The 23,123-nt window shown below is 51.4% G+C and overlaps 1 protein-coding gene across 1 annotated transcript; it reads left to right on the top strand.

The window, feature by feature from the left end:
• Positions 1-1,348: 1,348 nt before the first annotated feature.
• VASH1 (vasohibin 1) lies at positions 1,349-22,729 on the top strand. Its single transcript, XM_006884659.1, has 7 exons — positions 1,349-1,862; positions 12,229-12,317; positions 13,672-13,728; positions 14,982-15,056; positions 18,904-19,285; positions 21,513-21,625; positions 22,657-22,729. The coding sequence occupies exons 1-7, from the start codon at positions 1,566-1,568 to the stop codon at positions 22,727-22,729; spliced, it is 1,086 nt and encodes a 361-aa protein (XP_006884721.1). The 5' UTR covers positions 1,349-1,565.
• The last annotated feature ends 394 nt before the right edge of the window (positions 22,730-23,123 follow it).

The following is a 23,123-nucleotide window of genomic DNA, read 5'->3' as shown; positions in this document are numbered from 1 at the left end:
CAGCAAAATAAGAGCTAGACCTGGTCTAGAACTTTAGTGATTACAACTGGTGCTTTTGCTTCTAGGGCCTCTGAAAGACAATAATACCTCTTGATAATGCACTCGGTTTGGCACTTTATAAACTTTTTTCGCAGCCCCTTCTGGGCTTTATAGGGCTCTTAGAACGAGTGCAGGAGGGAGCGGGGGCCCACCACGTTCTCATTGTAACCCCGGGCAGATGCAGGGATGCAGGGAGGCGGGAGTGCGCTGGCCCTTTAAGGGGGGGACGGAACGCATGCGCGGCGCGGGCCGGAGTCGCGCCGGGTGGGCGGTGGGCTGGCTAGGGACACCGCTGGCTGCCAGGCCCCGGGACACCGGGGACTGCAGCGGCGTGAGGGTCACCGAGTCCTGGAGCCGCGATCTGGGCGTGGGCTCTGCGCGCCGCGGGCTGCTGCCCTGGGCTCTGTCGCACCCGCGCTCGCCTGCTTTGTCAGCTCGCCTGCAGCTCCTTTCTCCGGCCGGGACTGCTGCAGCCTCCAGGCTCACTCTCCCTGCGGCGCCTCCCCGCCCCTCGGTCCGGGCAGCCGGAGCGGGAACAACCAGCCGAGAGCATCCTTCGCCCGCGCCGCCGCCCATGCTACAGCCGGTCCAGGGCGGAGCCCCCGCGGCCCGAGCCAGCCGCGCGGTGACCTCAGTGTGGCCGCTGCGCGTCGCCCGAACCCGGCCCGCTGAGCCCCGGGCCCCGGAGCGGGACGTGCGCCCCGCGATGGCTCGGCTGACGCGGCGCAGCGCCGGGTGTCCCGCGCCTGCACGCTGAGACGCGCGGGACTGGGGAACCAGCGCCGCCCGGGCGCCCCCAGCTTTCCCCTCCCAGCACCACTTTTCCTCTTCCGAGGGGCTCGGTGACTGTTCAGGGGCCTGGGAACAGGGGCCGGACAAAGCCCACTTTGTGCGGGGAGTTGGCGGCGGGCGTGGAATGTGCGCGTCGGCGCGAGCCCCCTCCCTGCGCCCCGCGCCCCGCCAGCTGTGGGTCCTGCTATTCGGACTCGTCGTCCCGCAGAAATCGCCCCCCACTGCCGCCCTTCTGGGGTCGGGGCTCGGAGCTGGCGTATTAACTCCAAGACGAGCGCGGGTGTGAGAGTGCGTGTGTTTTGTAGAGAAATTACTTCTCCCCAAAACTGGCACCCGGGCGCTCAGTCAGCGTGGACTCCGGAGCCTTGACCCTTCTGAGCGGTCTAGCCTCAGTTTCCCTTCCACTTTTCTCCTATCAGCCTGTCCGTCATTGTTCTCGCTTGTCAAATGGGGATGCTTTGTGAAGACTGCCAAGTTGGGGTGTGTGCTCTTTGTTTCGTTTTCCAAACAGAACTCAGCCTCTGAGACTATCCCCGAGCAGCCGATCCCTCTGGCCCCCCACTTCACGTTTTGCTCTTTTTTTCTTCGAGTAGTATTTTATTGTATGTGAGCCACGCCCTGGTTTCTTAAAGGCACCCTGCACTCTGGCCATGTGTTCCCGCTGCAGCTGGCGTGTGGGAAGCCTCTTGTGAGCCACCTATTTTTCCCTCCCACCCCCCGTCAAAGATTTGGGGATGCCCGGAGGGAAGAAGGGAGTCGGGGGCGGCAGCAGCGGTGCTGCCCCCGCGGCCGCCCCCTCTGGGATCAGGCGTTTGGAGACCAGCGAAGGGGCCTCAGCCCAGAGGGACGAGGAGCCAGAAGAGGAAGGAGAGGAGGATCTTCGAGATGGAGGTGTCCCCTTCTTTGTCAACCGGGGTGGACTACCTGTGGACGAGGCCACCTGGGAAAGGATGTGGAAGCATGTGGCCAAGATCCACCCCGATGGAGAGAAGGTGGCGCAGCGGATCCGCGGAGCCACGGACCTGCCCAAGGTGAGAGGTGCAAGGAGTGGGCTACAGGGAGGATCTAGGGTTCCCCACAAATGGGGTCGTGGACACCTGCATGAAAAGATTTAAAATACAAACTTTTTCCAGGTGCCATTGATTTGGTTTGAGAGATTTCACCGGGGAGCCTTTCGGCATCTGTTTCAGTGGCTGTGTTTGTGGGTGGGACAGCGGGTTAACTCGTAGACACACTCTTGCAGATCGTTATCATACTTGTCTAATGACTTGTGAAGCTTGGCGGCTGCGAGCAGACAAGGAATGACTAAGTGGGTAGAGACAGACTTCCGAGGTTGAGAAATATTTTCGTGCGTCGCCTCACTGAATGCTCCTAACAGCCTTGTGAAGCGAGTGACATTTAGATCCCCATTTTACAGATGGGAAAGCTGACGACTCAGAAACTCAAGAAGTAACTGGTAATCAACAGAGGTAGCACTCAAGCGCAGGTCTCCTGGCTGGATCCAGGTGCTCTGCTCTGTGGGACACCTGATAGGCAGAGGAGGTCCCTGGAGCAAGGACCAAGGTGAACAGTGCTTCTGTGTGTTCTGGAACTCCACAGTGGTGACCATACATCTGTTGTGTGGCCCTCGAAGCCATTCACCTTTGTCTTTCCAGGAACTCAGGTGTGCCTCGCACAGGACACACACTTATGTGTGCTTGCTGAATGAATGAAAGGGTGTTAGAACAGAAACTCTCAATCTGGAATCATATAGAAATATATGCTAAAATAGGAAAGAAGTATTTTTAACAACATTTCCCCAATACAGAGGCTTGGTTGAACAGAGGTTCCAGAAGAATGTGGAGTCCTGCTGTCTCAGGAGGAGGAGTCGGGGAGGGAGCAACAGTTGGTGTGGATTAGACCTGAGGACAAATGTCCTGCTTTGTCTTTATCAAGAGGCCCGTAGAGCCACCAGAAAATGCCCTGTGAGAAAAGGAAATTCAACAGCGGGCAGCTGCCTAAAATTTCCAGGGGAAAGGAAGTGGGGGATGATTTTTGAACGCCTGCATTATTGCCTCCTATATTGACTTATAACTTCTTTAGCAAATCCTCCAAGGTTAGATATTGTTTCTAAGACTTCATTCTTAAAAGGAACACTGTGGTGAACATTCTAAAATGCACATTTGGGAGTCAATCTTGGATTATTTCCTTGGGCTAAATTCCTGGAAGAGGAAGTGCTATGTCAAAAGATGAGGTTCGGTGCTATTGCCCACTGGTCTGTAAGATCTTGGGCTGAGGTCTCTTGGACCTATTTCAGCCATAGTTTTCTCCTCTAATGTAATGGGATTATATAGCTGGTGGTAAAAATGAAATGAAAGGCTGTATATCAGAAGTATCTGACAAACTAATGCCCAAATCAATACTCGCTATTAGCTAGATGTTCACTCCCTGGGGAAGGGCTTTAGAGGGTCAGGAAAGAGTAGGAAGACCCTCAATGAGATGGATGGATACAGGGCCTCCAATGATAAGTCCAAGCAGAGGAAGGATTGTGAAAACAGCAGACGACCAGGCAGTGCTTTGCTCCACTGTACAGAGAGTTGCTATGACTCAGAGCTGACTTTATGGCACCAAATAACCTTTTCTTATGTCCCGAGTTTCGAGAAGGAGGGTAGATTTCACTCATGAAATCAAACCATTGGCTTCATTGAGGCCACAGCAACACACTTTGCCTCTATGAGCAAAGTTGTTGATGGGCAAACAGCCTGGGAATGTGCCTCAGACATCTTAAAACAAATAAACAGAAGATATCTCAGTCAAGAAAACCTATAGGACAAAATAGAACTCCTCTAGTTTTTCCAAAACTTCCTCTTTCTTTAAAAAAGAAATAAAATTTTTATTTTATACTGATTTACTTACCCAGTTCATATATGTTGTTTTACACACTGAATCTTTCCCATTTCCTTTACCCACTCCTCCCTCTACCCATCAAATTGTGCAACCCTAAGATTTCCTCTCTGCCCATCCTGACCCCTCTGCTCCTCTGCACCCCTTGGATTCTCATACACATTTTACTCGTTATCTTTCTATTTCTACAATAATGGCCAAGACTTCCTTTTATGGAGTGACTGGTGGTTCAAACTACCAACCTTTTGGATCACAGCTACACAGTTAAGTACTGCACCAGGAGGGTTCTTTTCAACCCTCTTGGTTAGGTGAAAATCAAGCCAAAGGAGAGTGTGACAGGTTCTCTGCAGAACTGTCACTGTTGTTGTGTGCTGTTGAGTCAGAATTGACCCATAGCTGACCCTCTAGCAGGTTTTCGGAGGCAACAAATCACATAGGAGGAGATTGCCCATCTTTCTCCCACGGAGCAGCTGGTGGATTAGAACTGCATACTTTTGAATTGGCAGTGCAATTCCTTTCCACTAAGCCACCAAAGTCACCAGTGTTGGGGACTGAACTGTCAATGAGCTCATTAATGACTGGTCTGTAATGGTATCTTGTTTTCAGTGTACAGTTTAAGGAAGACACTGATAAAGGAATTTAAGTGAGTGGGAGGGGTGTGCACTCACAATCTGACTGGCTAGAGTGTGCTAAGGGAAGGAATTCTGTGAGAGGTTTGAGGAAATTTTAAACTTCCTCATCTTAAATCACTGGAAAATTATGGGAAAGGGATGTGCTCCCTGCACACTGGCCACAGAACAGACTGACCACTGAGCTCTCCTCCCCCCCCCCCCCCGATTTAGAAATCTCACATAAAGATCCAGATTTCTGGTGTCTTTTCAGAAAATGAGGTCTGCAAACAGAGACTCTTCAATCCACCCTGGCTGCTGGACTGAAGAGTGCTCTTCCCCTTCGCAATCCACAACCCTCAGTCCCAGCCTGTTCAACTCATTTATGTTACCTGACCACTCCCTGCAGGCAGCTGGGGCTGGTCCCATTTGGATAATCTCACTCTCTCTCATTGCCACCAAGCTGGAACTTATTCATAGCTGTCTCTCTTGGTGGCCTTCTGGAGCTATTGATCACACAGGACACAAATGTTCTCTCTCTTCTGTGGAGCCACCGATAGAATCAAGCCACTGGAGGGGCATGGCTGTGCAGCGAGAGTGATGGGGTCAGATCCATGTTCAAATCCTGGCTCTGCCATGAGCATTTTGTAAACAAAGTACATAAATTCCTGTGCCTACTTTCCCTGGTATAAAAGGAGAAAATAGTGCTCATTAGAGAGGAGTAGGGGAAGGAATAGGAGCTCTGGTGGCCCAGTGGCAAGAAGCTGCACTGCAACCCCAAAAGCACATGGTTCAAGGCCACCACCTGCTCCACAGGAGGATGGGAAATCTCCTCCCATGTGATTAACTGCCTCTGAAAACCTGCTGGAAAATCAGCTGTGAGTTGATTCTGACTCTGAGGTACACAAAAACAATAACAACAACAACAAGGAAAGAAATAAATGAGGCGAAGTATGTTAAATGAATGAGTGAATGAAACCCTGATTGTGTGACAAATTGCCCCAAATCCTTCAAAAGGACAAAACCCACTGTCAGAGAACAAACTTTCTAAAAGGATCCAAACTCCAGGAACAATTTGCTGTCTTTTTTGGTAAGAGTCTCTCTTCAATGTTTCTAGCTGCTGCCACCTTTGAAAGTTTGTTTGTCACCATCGAGTTGGCTCCAATCAGGCAACCTTACATACAACAGAATGAAGGTTTACCTGGTGCTCCTCCATCTCCCTGGTCACCCGTACGCTTGAATCTGTTCATGTGGATGCCACCTTCATCCGTCTCACTGAGAATTTTCCTCATTTTCAGATATGGCTCAGTGCCTACTTCATTCACTCAGGCCCAGCTGCTTCTAGCCACGGCTGTAGGCACTGACCTCCTGTAGCAACTTAGACAACTCCCAAAGGTCACATTTTCGGGGTCAGCATGCTGACCAACATCTTTTTGGCACACATCATCATAATAATGACAGTGACAGGAATTGAGTTTTTGCCATGTGCCGGGCCCTGTTCAAAGGTCCAGCTTGCAGTGTATCATTTATACCATGATTCTGACTCTATCATTGTGCCGGTTTTAAAGATGAGGCATCTGAGGCAGAGAAAAATTAAAGTGTTTGACTAAGGTCATCAATTAGTAAATGGCAGAGTTGGATTTTAGATCTTGATGGTCTGGTTCTACAGTCTATTAACCTCTAAGATATACTGCTTCTTCCTCATATATTCAGCTCCAGGCTCCTCCCACCGCCCCTAGGCCTTTTTATGTTGGTGGCTTTGCGGGTAAGGAGTTACACTGCCACCCCAAAGGCAGGTGGTTTGAATCCACCAGCAGCTCCACGAGAGAAAGATGAACAGTCTCCTCCAATTACTGAAATCCCCTGGAGGGTCAGCTATGAGTCGGCTCTGACTTGACAGCGGTGAATTGAGTTGGTGTTTTTTAGGTCCTCTAATAGGGAGCCCTGGTGACGCAGGCTATAGGGATATGCACTGCTGATCCAAAGGCTTCACCACTCTGGCAGTTCAAGTCTACCAGCGGCTCCTCAGAGAAAAGATGGTCATTCTCTTCCCATGCAATTTGCATCTTCCAAAAACTCACTAAAGGGTCAACTATGAGTTGGTTCCAACTGGACAGCAATGTTGTTGTTGTTGTTGTGTGCTGTCAAGCTGGAACTGACACATAGCTGACCCTCCAGTGGGTTTTCAGAGACAGAGATCACACTGAAAGAGGAGATTGTCCATCCTACTCCCTTGGAGCAGCTGGTGGATTTGAACCATGTGCCTTTGGTATTGCAGCACAGCTTCTTACCATTAGGCCAGCAGAGCTCCCTGGACAGCAATGAGTAAGTAATAATAGACATTATTGTGAGTCAGAATTATGTTACTTACTTGCCATAGTCCATGAGTGGCACAAATGGTTAACATGGTCAGCTGCCATTGAAAGGTTGAAGGTTCAAGTCCAGCCAGAGGCATCTCAAAAGAAAGGATTGAAAATATATGTTTGGGAAATCAGCCATCAAAAATCTTTGGAACTCAGTTCTACTTTGATACACTTGTGGCCACCAAAAATCAGAACTGACTTAATGCAACTAGCGAATGAATGTCAGTAACTCCTGGTCTTTGAGAGGAGAGAAGGAATTGTCTCCAAATAACAGTGGAGGCTTTTAAGATCCTGCTTGGGAATCCCCGGTGACTTTTGACTCTTGCAGGGCACTGATACAGGCCATGGTCTTTGCAATTACTTGCTATGCATCAGAGAGTTGGACAATGACTAGGGAGGAAAGAAGGAGAGTTGATGCTTTTGAGCTGTGGTGCTGGAGAAGAGCACTGAATACACATATCATAGACTGCTAAGAGGACAAACAGATTCATCCTGGAGAGAGTGAAGCCAGGCTGCTCCTTGGAGGCAAGGATTCTGCAGCTTCGTCTGACATAGTTTGGACATGTTGCAAGGAGGGACCAGTCCTTGAAGAGGGACGTCATGCTTGGGAGGGTGGAGGGACAGCGCAGCAGAGAAAGAAAGACTCTTGATGAGATGGATTGATTCAGTGACTAGGGTAATGGGGGTAGGTGTGTGGGAGACAGTGAGATTGGCACAGTACAGAGCAGGGTTTAGGGCTGTTGTACGTAGAATTGCTATGATTCACAGGCAACTCAATGGCACATAACAAGGGCCACCTCGTCATGGTCCACTCAAGCCTGGTCCTTGGCTGGCTCTGGGTGTAGGGGTCTGTGACTCCCACTCCCCCCTCGTTTAAAGTTTTAAAGAAGGGTATATGTTATTGTGCCACTCAGTGATAATTCACCCATTGGTGACACCCCAGGGGGTTATCATGAGCAGTTAATCACCCAGGGAGATATGGCCCATCTTTTCCCCTCAGAGCAGCTGGTAGATTCAAACCAAATACCTTTGCATTTGCAGCACAATTCCTTACCACTAAGCCACTAGAGCTCCCTAGGAAGGGCGTACTTATTCTTATCCTAAGCTCATAGAAGTCCCAGGATCCCCTCACTTGAGAAGTGGAAGTGACCCACTTGTTCTACTCCCCTTGCTTGAAAGGGACTCTGGGCTGAGGAGATCAGGCCATGGAATGGACTGTGATGCTATTTATAGTAAATTGCTAAGTAATTCCTGTCATTCTTCTCACAGCCCCCCACCCCCATACCCTTGACACTGGAGAGGCAAGGCCAGGCCTGCGGAGAGTTCTGGAGCCCTTTGGCACTGGGTGGTCAGACAGGAAGAGGAGACCCATCCCCCTGCCTCCCTGGGCTTTGTCCCCCTGGTAACTAGAAGTGGAAGCCCCAGTTTGTGGGGTGGGGAGGGATGTGAAAAGGAAACTATCTGCCTCAGAGGTGGCAGCTGCTGGGAGTCAGTGTGGTTGCCGGTGCTGCCCAGACAGGAGGAAGGGAATGGTGAAGGTGGGGGCAGGGAGAGGAAGTTCATGCAAAGCTGTCTCCTGGACCAGGGCCCCTGGCTGCCTGAGTCCCAGTCCTTTTCTGGGAAGAAGTCTTTATTAGAGGTTGTCCTGCTTCCCCTCCCCACTTCTTCTTTTTTTTTTAAATTTTATTAATTTTAATGAACATTTACAGGGATTTTGAGTCTTCATTCCTTCATTACTGCACCATTCTCTCTACCCTCTTCCCCAGTTTGTTCTTCTTCCCCACCATCCGAATGTCTGTTTTAATTGTCCAATTGCCACAGTGCTTGTCAAAGTCAGTTCTGATTAATCTCCTTTGTTGGTGTGTCCTTTGCCATTCCCTGTCACTCCTCCCTGAGAGAGACTTCACCCTGATTCATAAGGAAAAGGGGATGGCATATTCTCTTAGCTACTTCCTGCTGAAAAGGGACGCTGTGAGTTTCAGGGTGAAGATCGTCTCTCACTACTCTAAAGGGCCCCTTTGGCAGTAGGAAACACATAGACTATTATGGAGATTGATTTTGGAAGTTAGATGCCCTGTTATTAATTGTGCTTAGCCGTACATGTTCATATCCCTGAAGATGTATCATGGGGGGGTTGCAACCTAGAAGACACAAATTTAACTAACAAGTTATAAGTACATGAGTCAAAAATTATGGAAAAGTAAAAGAAAAGATTCTTTCATTGTTTTACAAACCCTCCCCCAGGTCCCCTCCACCGTGTAGCCCTCGCTCTAGACTCCTGTGATGACAGAAATACCTAGTCACCTATCTCTTTTACACAGTTTTCTCCCTCCTCTGTTTCAGTGCAGTATACATTATTGAACACATCTTACTCAGTCTCTCCCCAACCCTGAGGTTAGTCCCATTCTACAACAGTGGCATCATGTAATATTTGTCCTTTTGTGACTGGGATATTTCACTCAGCATAATGTTCTCCAGAGTCAACCATTTTGAATAATATTGCATGAGTTCCTTGTTTTTTAATGCAGCATAGTATTCCATTGTGCGAATATACCACAGCTTCTCTAACCATTCGTCTGTTGATGGGCACTTAGGTTGTTTTCAACTCCTTGCTATTGTGAACAAAGCTGCAATAAACATGGGTGTGCATATATCTGTTTGGATGTCAGCTATGGTCTCTTCAGGGTATATTCCCAGTAGTGGAATTGCTGGGTCAAATGGTATCTCTATTTGCAACTTTTTGAGAAAGCGCCATACTGCTTTCCACAGGGGTTGCACCATTTTACACTCCCACCAACAGTGAATCAGGGTTCCAGTTTCTCCACACCTCCCCACTTCTTATCCCCTCCATAAGCGACACCCTAGACCCTGTGAGCTGTGATAATGAGGATGTCACTTCCCTCCCTGTCATTGTCCCAGCCGCTGCAGCCACATTATTTAAAAGGCAGAGGGAAAACCATTATTATAGAATGAGTCTGAGGATCCAAGGCAGGGAAGGTGGAAGCAGAGGGGTGACGATGGGGGGGGGGGGGGTTTAGTCATAGGGTGGCACAATTTGATGGGTGGGGGTGGTGAAGGAAATGAGAAAGGTGTGAAAAACAATGTATTCGAACTTTGTAAATAAACCTGTATAAAATTTAAAAAAAAATTTTAAGAAAATAAAATGTTGAGGGGCTTAGCATCCCCAGCACTAGGCTCGACCTTCCCCTCCCCGTGTTTGCAGGGGTGCTGCTCTGGCCCTTGCCTTCACAGGTTCCTGCTTCACTGAGACCACACCCCCCCACACACACACACACACACTCACTCACACACAAGGCACTGCTTCGTTGAGACAACACACACACACACACACACACTGGTGCCCCCAGCAGCCCCAGCCAGGTTGACTCTGTGAGCCGGCCTACGGGGGCCCTGATGGGGCAGCTTAGCAGGGCCTCTTTGTGTGAGGAACTAGGAAGTCACCTCCCAGCTGCCCACACTGGTGGTCATCACGGAGACCAGAGGTGTGGGCCTTCTTCCTGGAAGACTGATCCTCCTAAACCAAAGACTGAGCTGTACCCTCAAAACCCCCTGCTGTTGTTGGGTTAATTGCAACTCATGGTGACCCTCCCACCAGCTTGTGAGGCAATAAATCCTTACGAGAAGAGCCTGCCCAGCTTTTTTCTGCAGAGTGGGGCCTGGTGGGTTTGAACTGCTGGCCTTTCCCTTAGCAGCCCAGCATTTAACCTGCTAGGCTCTGTTAACTCAGTTGTTATGTACCATTGAGCCAAAACCAACCCATAGATGACCCTCCACCAGGTGTTCAGATGCCATAAATCTCATGGAAGGAGATGCCCCTTGAGATCTGCTTGGGCCTGGCCCTGCAGAGCAGTTGGTAGATTTGAACCACGTGCCTTTGGTTTGATAGTGCAACTCTTTACTACTAAGCTACCAGAGCTCCGCTCTCACCAACTGATGCTGCTTTGGGTTTATGGACTCACTGGCTCCACACTTCTCAGACCACTCTGCTGGGTTCGGAAGGGGACCCTGCAGTCGGGGCTCATTTCTGCAGAGCGGCTCTTGCCCGAGGCGGCCTGGTTGCTGAGGGGCAGCCTCTGGGCATCTGCTGAGCAGACAGACCTGACTCACTCCTGCCGGTGCAGCTGCCCGCAGCTGTCGGTCCCAGACATCAGGAGGCACCTGCCCGCCTGACTCAGTCCCTCCCCTTCCTTCTGGGCAGGCTCCAAAATGTCCCTCGGATAAAGAGGATGTTGAGAGAGAATGCAGGGCTCTTGTGTCTCCACAAAGCATCTCCAACAGAGGCTGCAGAACTGTGCCCAGGGTGCCCTGTCCCTCTGACCTGCCGCCAGGGACTTAGTTCCTGACAGTGCAGGTGGGAAGGAGCTCTCGTGGCAGCGTGGTGAAAGCACACAGCTCGCTGAAAGGTCACTGATGCAAACCCACCAGAACCTCCTGGACAGAAAGCTGTGGTGCTTGCTGCCGTGTAGATGAACAGCCTCATGGGTCTGCTGTGTCCTGTAGCGTCGTAAGCAGTGAGAATGGATTTGGTAGTTCAGGTCAGAGCTCTGAAAGGCCGGCTAAAATGTGTCTGTGCTCCTGGGATGCTTATACAATCCTGCTGAGGATTTGCCCACCATTCCTGGAAATTGTCCCCCAGCCTTGATGACCCTGAATGGGCCTGTCCTGATCCAGCACTTTGAACCAGAGTGAACCCCAAACCTCAATGAACCGAAGAAAACCCTAAACCCGTAATATTGATATTTCTGTTAAACCTTCAAGTTAACATTCAAAAACAGCCAGTGAGTCAACTTATGTTTTCCTAAAAGCTATTAAAGTGTCAGATTAGAGCACCATAGCCTCAAAATTAGGAATGCCATCAAGATGCAGCTCTGGTGGCCTAGTGTAAGGAGCTGCTCTGCAATGCCACAGTCGCACGGTTCAAATCTGTCAGCATCTCCAAGGGAGAAGGATGGGCATTCTCCTCCCGTGTGATTACACTGCCTCTGAAAACCTGCTGGAGGGTCAGCTCTGAGTTGGTTCTGACTCAACAGCACACAGCAACAACATCGAGGCTCAACAGTTAAAGTGCTCAGCTGGTTCAAATCTATCCGCTGCTCCGTGGGATAAAGATGAGGAAGTCAGCGTCCATAGATCCCCAAATCTATAGATCCTCGCAGATGCTGAGTCAGTTCTGACTCATAGAGCCCTCCATTGGCTTTCTGAGGCTATCAGTAAGAGAGGAAATTACCTGTCCTCCTATAGCATGTCTGGTGGATTCAAACCACAGACCTTTTGATTAGCAGCCTAGTGCTCTATGCCACCAGACTTTGGAAATTCCATAGGGAAGTTCTTCTCTGAACTTCGGGGCTGCTATCAGTCAGAACTGACTCAGCCAGAAACTGGCTGTGTTCAGATCCAAAGGTCGAAGGAGGGAAGTGTCTTCCCAGGCTGTGGCTTCTCCAGAGGCCCTCCCTGGGTGTCCGGTGGACTGGATGCTCCAGGCAAGCTTCCCCCTGTGACCAGAGCTCTTTCTCTGTCTCCAGATTCCCATACCGAGTGTGCCTACGTTCCAGCCGTCCACGCCTGTCCCTGAGCGCCTGGAAGCTGTGCAGCGCTACATCAGGGAGCTGCAGTATCCTCCTCACCCAAGGTCACGGCCAAGGTCTGGCTGATCAAAGGCAGAGTGGGATCAAGCTGAACCGAGAGGAGAGCCGTCAGTTCACCCACCTTGATCCATAACTCCAGGGGCCACCTTGCACATGGCAGTTTTGTGTGTCCATCAGCCTTGCACTGCCCCACCCAGGGTTCACCCTGGGTATTGCAGGAAACTTCCTCTCATGGACATTGGATTCATTGCACTGGGCCCTCTCAGGGAGCTTTGGTGGTCTAGTGGTAAGGAGCTGTGCTGCCAGCCCAAAAGCACACGGTTCAAATCCACCAGCTGCTCCACAAAAGATGGGCTGTCTCCTTCTGTGTGATTTAAAACCACTGAAAACCCATTATCAGGTCAGCTATAAGTCAGTTTTAACTCAATAGCAAACAACTGAGCTCCCAGACACATACCCCCTGCTCCTCCTGCTGTATATGGGAAAGGTCAGACCCCTTCCCATGCGACCAGCTCATGAAAAGGCTAATTCTAGACCCGCCCACCCGGACCTCCTCCGCTCTGTCTAGCCCAAAAGAGAGGGAAACAAGCTGATTGGAGGCTAATTGGGTTTTATAAAGGGAAGTGCAAGAGAAAGAATTTTGTATTCTAGGAGATAACATGCATATCTTGTAATTTTTCTCCCTGCTCTCTGCATGTTCCTTCCTTGCCAGAGGCTGGCTGCCCAGCACAGAAGGAGCTAGACTTCTCTGCTCTGGGCCAATCCAGACCCCTGGCCCACACCCAAATCTCGAGCTGTGTGTCCTACGTTCACACTCCCAGCTGTGCTGGTTGCCAGTGAGTCCAGAAAGGGACCGACCTGGGTGCTGAGTAAGAGAAAAGGCAGGCTGCTTTCTGAAAATGGCCCAGCCCTTTCCTTTGCCACTGGGAAAACTGTGGTCCCCAGAGGGGAGGTGATTGGCTCAGCAGTGCCAGGCATCTAGAGGATGAGGGACTCCCACTCAGTCCTCCCTCTGTTTCTGTTCAATTGCTTGGAGAATGAACAGCTGCAGCGAGCTGTGGGCAGCTCGGCCTCTCCTCCCAGCCCTGCTGGGCCAGCTGCCCACTCCATGTCTCCTGTCCTAGCGGAGGGGGGGGGGCAAGAGTGAAAGCTAGAGAGGGTGGGAGAGAAGGAAAAACAAGGCTGAGTCCTCTGTTCTAATCCAGGAAAATCACTTCTTGAGCATCCTCTAGGGTGCCCTGTGGGAAGCACGTTGTGAGGCCTGACACAGCAGGCTCCCCTGAGTGGGTGAGGGGGTCTTCTGGGGTCTGTGGGTAGAGGAGGAGCGGGCAGGTGAGCCTCTGCCAGGTAATACCAGCAAACTCTTAACTAGCCCTACAGGTACAATCACACAGGGACACAGTTCTTTGAAATTAAGAAGAGCAGACCTCTGACAGGGTAAGTGGGGCTGCCCTGTCCTCCTGCACTAAGGGGTCCAGCCAGCTGGATAAGTGTCCCCAGGGGTCCATCCTGACATTGACTGAAAAGGAAAGCTGGCTGAGATGAACAGCTCAAGCAGTGCTGATGGAAGGAAACCCTGACATTCATGGCAAGCTGGGATGGGGCTGCCTGCCTGCCTGTGAGAGTGATTTCAGTAGAAGTCTGGGGTCTTGTTTTAGGAAAGAAAAAAAAAAGATGTGGTCCCAGCAGAAAGACTCTTTTGCCCCTTTATCTCTGTCTTCCCTGCAATGTCTGTGACCACTCACTGTGGGACCCTCCTTGGCTCTCCTCTGGTCGCTTAGTATAAAGCAGAGAGCCTGTGGGAGGAGCATTGCACCTCTCCCCCCACCTCCCACATAGAGAACCCCTCCTGGCTCCATTGCTCTCAGAGGCTTCTGTGGAAGCAGGAAGACCGAGGTGGGTGTGCTCCACGGCCCCAGGGCCTCAGCCTGCAGCTGTGGTGAATTTTGCATCTAGTTCCACTCACTCCTGATCTGTGTCATTTCGCTGTGATTGTCCCAAGGCTGCTGTGTGCTCCACAAGGCCACTGTGCACAGCCAGAGGAGGTAGCCCTAGAAGCCTGTTCTGGGGCCCAGGCCAGTGGCCAGGCAGAATTCCCAGTCCTCGGGGACAGCACTCCTGAGGAGAGAGGAAGCAGGCCTCAGAGATGGGCTGTCCTGAAATGGCCTGAATTCCAGGTTCAGGAACAGACTGGGGAACTGTGGGTGGCTGTCTGCCCAACAGATCCCATGTTCAGGCTATGGAGGCCAGCCAGCTTCGGGGGAGTAGTTACGATCTATTACAGGCTCCTGGGAGAGGCAGCAGCCGGGTCAAGGATGTCTATAGTGTTCCCAGAAGGAAGGGGTCAATGCCGAAGGCCCAGCATCCTCGGCATGCCCCCTCTCCCCAACCCCTGCCAGTCCCCACCACCATCAGTCAGGCTGTCAGGGTTCTGCCTGGGACTGCTTGACCCCCTACATCCTCCCCTCCCACCAAGCTGGAGCCTGGAGAGGAAGTGAGAGCAGGGTCAGAGGGAAGACGGGCCTCCTTCCGGATCACTGTCCTCTGTCCCCACCCTCTCTGGCTCCTGGTGCTGGGCCTCACAGAGGTAGCTTAAGAAGGAGATTTCTGTCCTTCTGTTCCCCTCTTACCCTACAGACTGGAAGGGGATGAGGGCACCATTCCAGGATTCTAACCTCCCTTTCCCACAGGCTGATGGACCTGGCCAAGGAAATGACCAAAGAGGCTCTGCCAATCAAATGCCTGGAAGCTGTGATCCTGGGAATGTATCCTTTCGTGGCTCTGAAAGGCCCTGGAGCAGGAACGGGAGAAACGAGCTCCTTCGGGCATTGGGCTGTGTGAGGGTGTCTGTGGCAGACTCACCACTCAGCCTCTAGGCCAGCTTCTTCCTCTGGGAGAGGAACGGATGAGCTCCCAGCTCTCCCAGTTCCCTACCTGAGAGGAGGCCAGGGTGCCGCCACATGGCAAGGGGGTGGGGATAGTCACCTCCTGTGCTCAGCAACCCTTCTGTGAGTCACGTGGAGCTGTGACCTGTTCTTTAAACCCCAAACCAGGGCACACTGCCTCTCGAAGGCTGTCTGGCCATTCATTCCTCAGGACTAGACCATCTGGGAGACACAGCTTGTTTGCCCAAGTGTTGACATTTCCAGGACGTGTTGATTTGTGGAGAGATGGAGTCTGTGAAACAAAACTGCCTGAGGGAGGGGGGAGGAAGAGTCACCCCACTGAGAGGCAGAATTAGGGTGAAAGTTGGGGCACAGGGTAGGTGGGGGTCAACAAGCCCCCAGGAAAAGCTGCTTTCCACAGATGTTCCATCTCCCAGCAGAGGAAAGGAAGCAAAGCAAGCCTGTACCCTGTCATAATTGTCAGTGCCTAACTTAAGCTGTACATTTAAAAACAAACAAGACGTATTACAGAAAACTTTGACCTTGCACACATTTAGACAAAAGCATTTAATGAGCTCCGGTGTGCTCTTTAGGGAGCTCTGGTGGCCTAGCGGCAAGAAGCTGCACTGCAAATTCGAAGGCATGCAGTTCGAGGCCACCAGCTGCTCCGTGAGAGAAGGATGGGCACTCTCCTCCAGTGTGATTAACTGCTTCTGAAAACCCGCCGGAGGGCCAGCTATGGGTCAGTTCCGACTCTACGGTACACAACAACAACATTGTGATCATTACTTAGCTTCCGTAATCACTGGCTCAAAGCCAGCCTCATTGCCCCTCTGCCTGCCTCTCTGGCCCGTTTCTCCTGCGCTTCTTGCTGGGTTTGAGCCTCTGGAGTGTTGCTGGAAGTGTAAGCCTGAGCTCGGTGGTCCCGGGAGAGGAAGGGGTGCATAATGAGGAGTCGGCTCCCTGAGTCCAAGGACAAAATAATCACTCTCCTCTGGTAGTGTAGTCGTAAGAAGTGCTGCACGTAGTTCAGCTCTACCAGCTGCTCCATGGGAGAGCTGATCATAACTGTTTATACTATCCAGGGACTACATGAGTTCTCCAGAGGGACAGCTTCACCCCAGAACCGCTTCCTCCCATGTGATTAACTGTCTCTGAAAACACACCAGAGGGTCAGCTATGGGTTGATTCCTACATGACAGCAAACAGCAACAACATCCATATACAGACAGTAAAAAGCAAAAGAAAACCCCCACGTCTAGTTGCAATGGAGTTGATTCTGCCTCATGGTGACCTTTAGTGGGTCACAGTAGAACTATGTTCATGGGGTTTTCAGTGGCTGATTTTTCTAAAGTGGTTTGCCAGGCCTTTCTTCCAAGGTGCCGCTGGGTGGACTTTTGTTAGCAGCTGCTCATGGTAACTGTTTATACCATCTAGTGACTACACAAACCTTAAGGTTATGAAAAGGGCTTGCGGGTGACCCTCCTTCCCTCCAGAGGGAAAGCTTCACCCCTAGAACTAGCCCCACCATGGGGATTATTAGCTAAGAGGGTAGAAACGTATTTCCAGAGGACCCAGCAGACACCACCCTCCCCACCTCATTCCAGGTGTGTTTGCTGGAGTGAGCCCGACAATTCCAGGCTGTGCCCAGCACGGTTCCTTATTGCCCCTTTTTCAACAGCCACCACTAAAGGACAACTTCCCCCCATATTTAGAGCGGGAGACGCAGCTCTCTTCTCTTCGGATGGTCCAGGTACAATCACGTGGTCCCAGAGGCCTTTCAGGGGCTGCCTGGTGTGGGGCAGGAAGAACTCAGAGGCAGCTTCCATCTGGGTGAAGGAACCCCACCATGTCCCGCAGCACCTCAGCTCAGCCTCCCTGTCTGCACACCCACAGGCGCTATATTGAATTTGTTCCGTTGCCCTGTGAACCTCTGCAGGGCAGGGCCTGTACTTTATTCCTCTCAGGCATCTGTGAGGAATGTTGTTGTTGTGTGTGATGTCAAATCAGAGCCGACCGATAGCTGATCCTCAAGTGGGTTTTCGGAGGCGGTAGACTGCACAGGAGTGGACTGCCCATTTCTCTTCCACAGAACAGCTGGTGGATTCAAACCTCTTGCCTCTGGATTGGCAGCACAGCTCCTTACCAGGAGGCCATCAGAGCCCCTTTGTGATGAGAGAAGGCTCAGAATTGATGGTGGAGGGATAGTGCCAAAGCATAGACTTCAGGGTCAGGCTTGCTTCAGCTACTTAGTGTGTGACCTCAGGTAAGTTCCTCCACATCTCCGACCTTCAGTTTCCTCCTCTGGGAATGGGAATAATAGCACCTGTCTAACCAAGTCGGTAGGACAATTACATGAGTCACTGTCTGTGGAACATTTTTAGTGTGGTGTCTGGGACAAGGTGTCTACTCACTGCTTCTATCCATTCATCTCCTTTTACCTATGCATTCAAGAAAAGTCTTATTGAGAAACTATTCTGAGAGTAAGTTTAAGTTTTATTGAGTAACTATTAGGGAGCTCTCTGGCATAGTGGTTAAGGAGCTGCACTGCCAACACAAAGGCAGGTGGTTTGAATCCATGGGAGAAAGTTGACATGCTCCTTCTGTGCTATTGACAGCCTCTGAAAACCTGCTGGAGGGTTAGCTATGAGTCATTAATGACTGGATGGTACATAACAACAGCATGATAGGCCAAAGAGCTCTGATGATGCTGCGGCTAAGGCATTAGCCTGCTAATCAAAAGGTCAGTGGTTCAAAGCCATCATTCACTTGGAGTAAGATGGGGAGTCTTCTTCCTTAAAGATTTACAGAAATTTACTATGTCCTGCAAGGTAACTGTGCATTGATTCCAGGCCATAGCAGTGGAGTTCTTTTGTGTGCTAGGTTCCAGAGATAAAACAACCCAGTAGGCAAAGCCCCTGTCACTGGAGAGTTTACATTGTGGTGGAGGAGAAAGACAATAAACAAGCAAACAAATGAATAAAAAACTGTAGGCTGTGGTGTGCACTTCAAAGGAAAGATATAGCCCACAGATTGCTTTAGAAAGGGGTCTGGGGATGGCAGCCAAGCCCAAGACCAAAGAAGCTGGCCCAGGCCAATGGGCAGGAGGACCAGATAGTGCCAAGGCTCTCAGCTGAGAAAGCCAAGGTGGCTGGGGACTGTGAGTGGGTGTGCTGAGGAGAAGAGGCCCGGCTGAGTAGCTGGAACATGGAGCTAAGTTCGGATTTTATTTGAAAGATCGTGGTTAGTCTACAGAGAAGGGAGAGAAAAAGGGAGATAGAACATAATTATGTATATCTGTGAGGGTATGTATGTGTGAGAGAAATATGTCTGAGGGAATATATGGGTGAGGAGAAATGTCTGTGAGAAGGGGAAATGGGGAGGGAAGGAAACAGAGGGGGCCTCCTTCCCTTCGTCTTCATCTTCTTTCAGACCCCAGGCTTTCTGGAAAGGCCTGCCATTTGGAGTGGGGGAACACTGTTAGGAATTATTCTTTTGGGTCCTGGACAAAGAGCCCTTTCCCTACAGATACTGATCAGTTCCACCGTCATTTATTGAGTCCTGATGTATTCCAGGCTTAGTGCTGGGAGACAGGAACATGGAGATGGGGCAGTGCTAATAAGGAAGCTGCCCTTGGGCTCTAGCCTCTGACTGTAGGGTCCCATGGGTGGGGGGATCCCAGGGTGGGTCTTGTGCGTTATTTCCTTAGCTCAGTTGCCCTGGCCAGTTACCTCACCAACAGCATGCCCACCCTGGAACGCTTCCCCATCAGCTTCAAGACCTACTTCTCAGGGAACTACTTTCGACACATTGTACTGGGGGTGAACTTCGGGGGCCGCTATGGGGCGCTGGGCATGAGCCGGCGCGAGGACCTGATGTACAAGGCGCCGGCCTTCCGCACGCTCAGCGAGCTCGTGCTGGACTACGAGGCCGCCTACGGGCGCTGCTGGCACGTGCTGAAGAAGGTGAAGCTGGGCCAGTGCGTGTCCCACGACCCGCACAGTGTGGAGCAGATCGAGTGGAAGCACTCCGTGCTGGACGTGGAGCGCCTGGGCCGGGATGACTTCCGCAAGGAGCTGGAGCGCCACGCCCGCGACATGCGGCTCAAGGTCAGGGCCACTGCCAAGGCCACGCCCCTGCACGTGAGGCTCCCAGGCTCCGCGCTGTGGGAAGTCCAGGGCTGCCCGTGAGAAAACCACCCCGGGAAAGGACGCCACCTTCCTGGGTCTCAGCAGAGGTGGAGTGGGCTCTGGGAGAGGCGTCCTTTCTTAATGGATGACAGTCGTAACTGGAGGAAGCAGTGAGCTGGGCTGAGGTCCCGGTAGGAGAAAGAAGGTGAGGCAGGGATGCGATTCTCCAGGTGAAGGAATCTATGCGGTAAAGATGCCTTTGGTGGAAATCACAGCCTGTCTGGAGAGCCAGATATGGAGAGGAAGGAAACCCACCTTGTCTCCTCCTTTCTGACTCCCACTCGCCTCCCTTCCCCCATCCGGTGAAGGAGGAGGAAGAGGCCAAGGAAAAGTAGGAAGTCAGAGCATAGGGAAGATACTGGGTGGTTGTTTCTTTTCTCTTCTCACCCGCCCCTAAGCACAAGGCGAGGTGGAGGGAGTGCCAGGGGCAGGGGCCCTTGTGTCCACAATGGTCAGGCCAAGCTGCTAAGGAGTTTGCGGCCCCTCACCCAGCCTTACAGAGGCAGGAATTTGACCTGGACCATGACTCTCTGAGCTCTTGGTGGTTATCTGACCCACAGGCTGCACTTCTCTGGTTCAAAGCCACCAGTGTTCAGAGCGAAAAAGATGGGACAGTCTCCTACTGTAGGACTCACAAACCAGCTGCAGGGTTAGCTGTGAGTCTGAGGGCTTCCTCGACTGGGTGGGGGTTTTCCCTAGGACCCATTTATCAGTTGAGTCCCCTCCACTTTGATCCATCACTGCACGGTGACTGCCAGGCAACTTGGCACTTCCACTTGACCACTGACAGAGTTCTGCTTCTCCTCACAAACAGCCCTGGGCAGCAGGTGTTGCCTCTCAGCCGCAGTCAGAGGTGCTGGGCAGTCGGAAACTTACAGGCAGTAGGAGGTGGAACCTACAGGAGCTCAGTCTCCTGATGGGGGTCCAGGTGTGCCACAGGGCATGTCCAGATTGGCCAAGTCCAAGGCCTTGACCTTGTGGCTCAAGAGTATCTTCCCCCTGGGGCAACAGAGGCTACCCAAAGCTTTCAAGGACCACTCTGTCCTGCTCCCAGGCTGGTCCTCCCTGACAGCATCCTGACTCTCGCTGCTGAGGATTTCACTGCCTGGTGCTTAGCCCTGTCATTTCCAGTGTATTGAGCACTAAAGACTCCTCTTGTTTGCCCTTTCCTTGTCCCACCCCGGCTCCTCCTCACCCCACCGCCTCAACATGGTGATAAGACTAGGCTGCATCCCATCCCACTGTGTATGGCATTGTCACAAGTCAAGGGCTGGCTTGACGGGAGCTAGCACCACCCCCTCCAGTGCACCCTATATTTTGGGAACTCAGATCAAGTGAACTGTGCTGCATACAGGATGATTCATTTGTTTTTCTCCTTTTTTTTTTTTCTTAATCATAGATGTAATTGTAGTGTGAGCTCTGTTTAGTTCAGAGTGACCAGTATTCCCCCCTGTTGTGCTGGTCAGATTCCAGCCCAAAGCTCAGACATGGGATGCTCTCGTCTGCTGACGTGTTTACCCAGCATGAGTGAACAGACCTTTTCTCAGGGGCTGTTTGTAATATGAAAGCTCAGTGGTTCCCCCACTCCCACTGCTGCCTTCAGAGAACTGTGGGTGTTGAGACTGTGCTGCTCAGAACCTCTTGCCCTGGCACTTTTGTTGTGAAATGTATTCAGGCTGATTTTGACTCACGGGGACCTTACGTATAACACAACTAAACACTGTTGGGCCTGCGCCATCCTCACAATCGTATGATTAAGCCTATTGTTTGGCCACTGTATTAATCCATCTCATTGAGAGTCCTCCTCTTTCTTGCTGACTCTATTTTACCAAGCAGAGTGCCCTTCTCCAGGCGCTGGACCCCCTGATGACATGAACAACGCATGTAAGATGAAGTTTGTCCTAATTGCTTCTAAGGAGCAGAAAGATGGGCATTCTCCTTCCCATGAGATTTAAGGCCTGGGAAGCCTAATGGACAGTCACTATGAACTGGCCCTGACTTGATAGCAATGAGTTAAGTGCCTACAAAGTAGGATTGGAAAGACTCAGAGAAGTACAGAGACAGAGCTTTGCTTGAGCTCTCCCAGGGCGGGCAGGCTGAGCTACGCCAGCCCTCAGTGGTGCCTTTGTTTCTTCCTTCCTCCAAGATTGGCAAAGGTACCGGCCCTCCCTCACCCACCAAGGACCGGAAGAAGGATGTGTCTTCCCCACAGAGGGGCCAGTCCAGCCCCCATCGCAGGAATAGTCGAGGGGAAAGACGGTAAGGAGAGGAGGTGGAGCCTTCACAGGGTGGGCTAAAGAAGAAGTTTCCTTTTCCTCATCCTCTGAACCCTCTTTTCTTCCTCTATCACTTCTTCATCCTCTTTCTTGCCCCTACCTGACTGAGGGAGTTGACTTTTAAAGGTGGACATTGTGCTAACATCTCCCAACAGCAATACAGTCCCATTTTCTGCAGAAAATAAAATTCTGCTGGCTCCACCAGCTACCTTAAGTGGGCTCTCAGGGTGGCCCACAGAAGAGCTAAAGCCTGGGGCAGAATGGAGTGTGTGGGAGGAAGGGTGGAAGCGGTTTGAGAGGCAGGGTTTCTCCCCCAGGACTGCGGAGGTGAGGGTCTGAATATCAGATGGACATCTGGGTGGATGACTTTGAACCGAACTTGGGCCCTAATAACAAAGACTCTTGTTATTATAAGTTCTGTTTTGGCAAAGAGCCCTGGTAGTGTGTGATTCATACTGGGCTGCTAAAAGAAAGATCTATGGTTCAAATCCACCAGCACCTCCTTGAAAGAAAGATCATTTGCTCCCATTAAGACTGACACCCTAGGAAACCTGACAGAGGGTCACCGGGAGTCAGAATCACCTCAGTGGCTGTAGAGTTTTGCTCAGAGGGAAAACCAAGCCATTAAAATGTGGAGCCTTCTCTGTGCTTCACACATTTTAGTCTGGCTCTTGCTTTAAATCTAATTGTCATTCAGGAGCCCCCTTTCGGTCTGAATTAGGGAGCTCCAAGCAGGCCTCTGGCACCAGCACACCCATCACTTTGATCTCTTCTGAGATAGACATGGTTACTGTTAATCAACCAAGTCTGCCAAATAAACTGGCCTTCAGCAAACAGGAGCCATGTTTGGAGAGCAGAAGCCTGTCAAGATTTCCAGGAACACTTCTATCCTTCCTCTCCTACTGTGTGAGGCCTTACGGAGAATGGAGGGTAGAAACCATCACTTGCTCTCGCCTCCTCATCCTAAAATGCCACTCACCCGCCTTCCCTGCTCTGCTCTCTCTCTTCCTGTAGGCCGTCTGGAGAGAAGAAGCCGACTGAGCCCAAGACCATGCCAGACCTCAATGGGTACCAGATCCGGGTGTGAGGCAGTGAGCTGGCCCTATTTAACCTGCTCTCAGAGGCCAGGCCCACGTGTGGCCAGAACCTACCTAGTGGCCAGTCTCGCTTGTAGGGGAGGGGGGTACTGAAGGGGTAGGTGAGAGGCAGCCGGAAGCAGGTGTCACAGCCCAGCCACCTAGCTGTTCTTTCTCCCACTGAGCCATGCACCCCCTAACTTTGGACCTCCAGGCAAGTTAGTATTTCATTTGGAGCTTTTAACTCCACAACCGAAGGGTATTTGGGAGAAATGTAAAACTAATGGCTATGCCAGTAGCCAAAATGCCAGTGCTTAGGTGGTCTACACGCATGGGCTGGGTGAGGCTGCTGCTGGCTCTGTCGGTGACCTGGTCTTTCTGTCATTTGGGTCCATCCTCTCTGTG

Source organism: Elephantulus edwardii, unplaced genomic scaffold (genome assembly GCF_000299155.1).
Source record: "Elephantulus edwardii isolate Elephantulus edwardi_28Jun2011 unplaced genomic scaffold, EleEdw1.0 scaffold00037, whole genome shotgun sequence".
NCBI lineage: Eukaryota > Metazoa > Chordata > Mammalia > Macroscelidea > Macroscelididae > Elephantulus > Elephantulus edwardii.
Note: the sequence above shows the minus strand (reverse complement) of the source record. Positions and strands in the feature narration are given on the sequence as shown.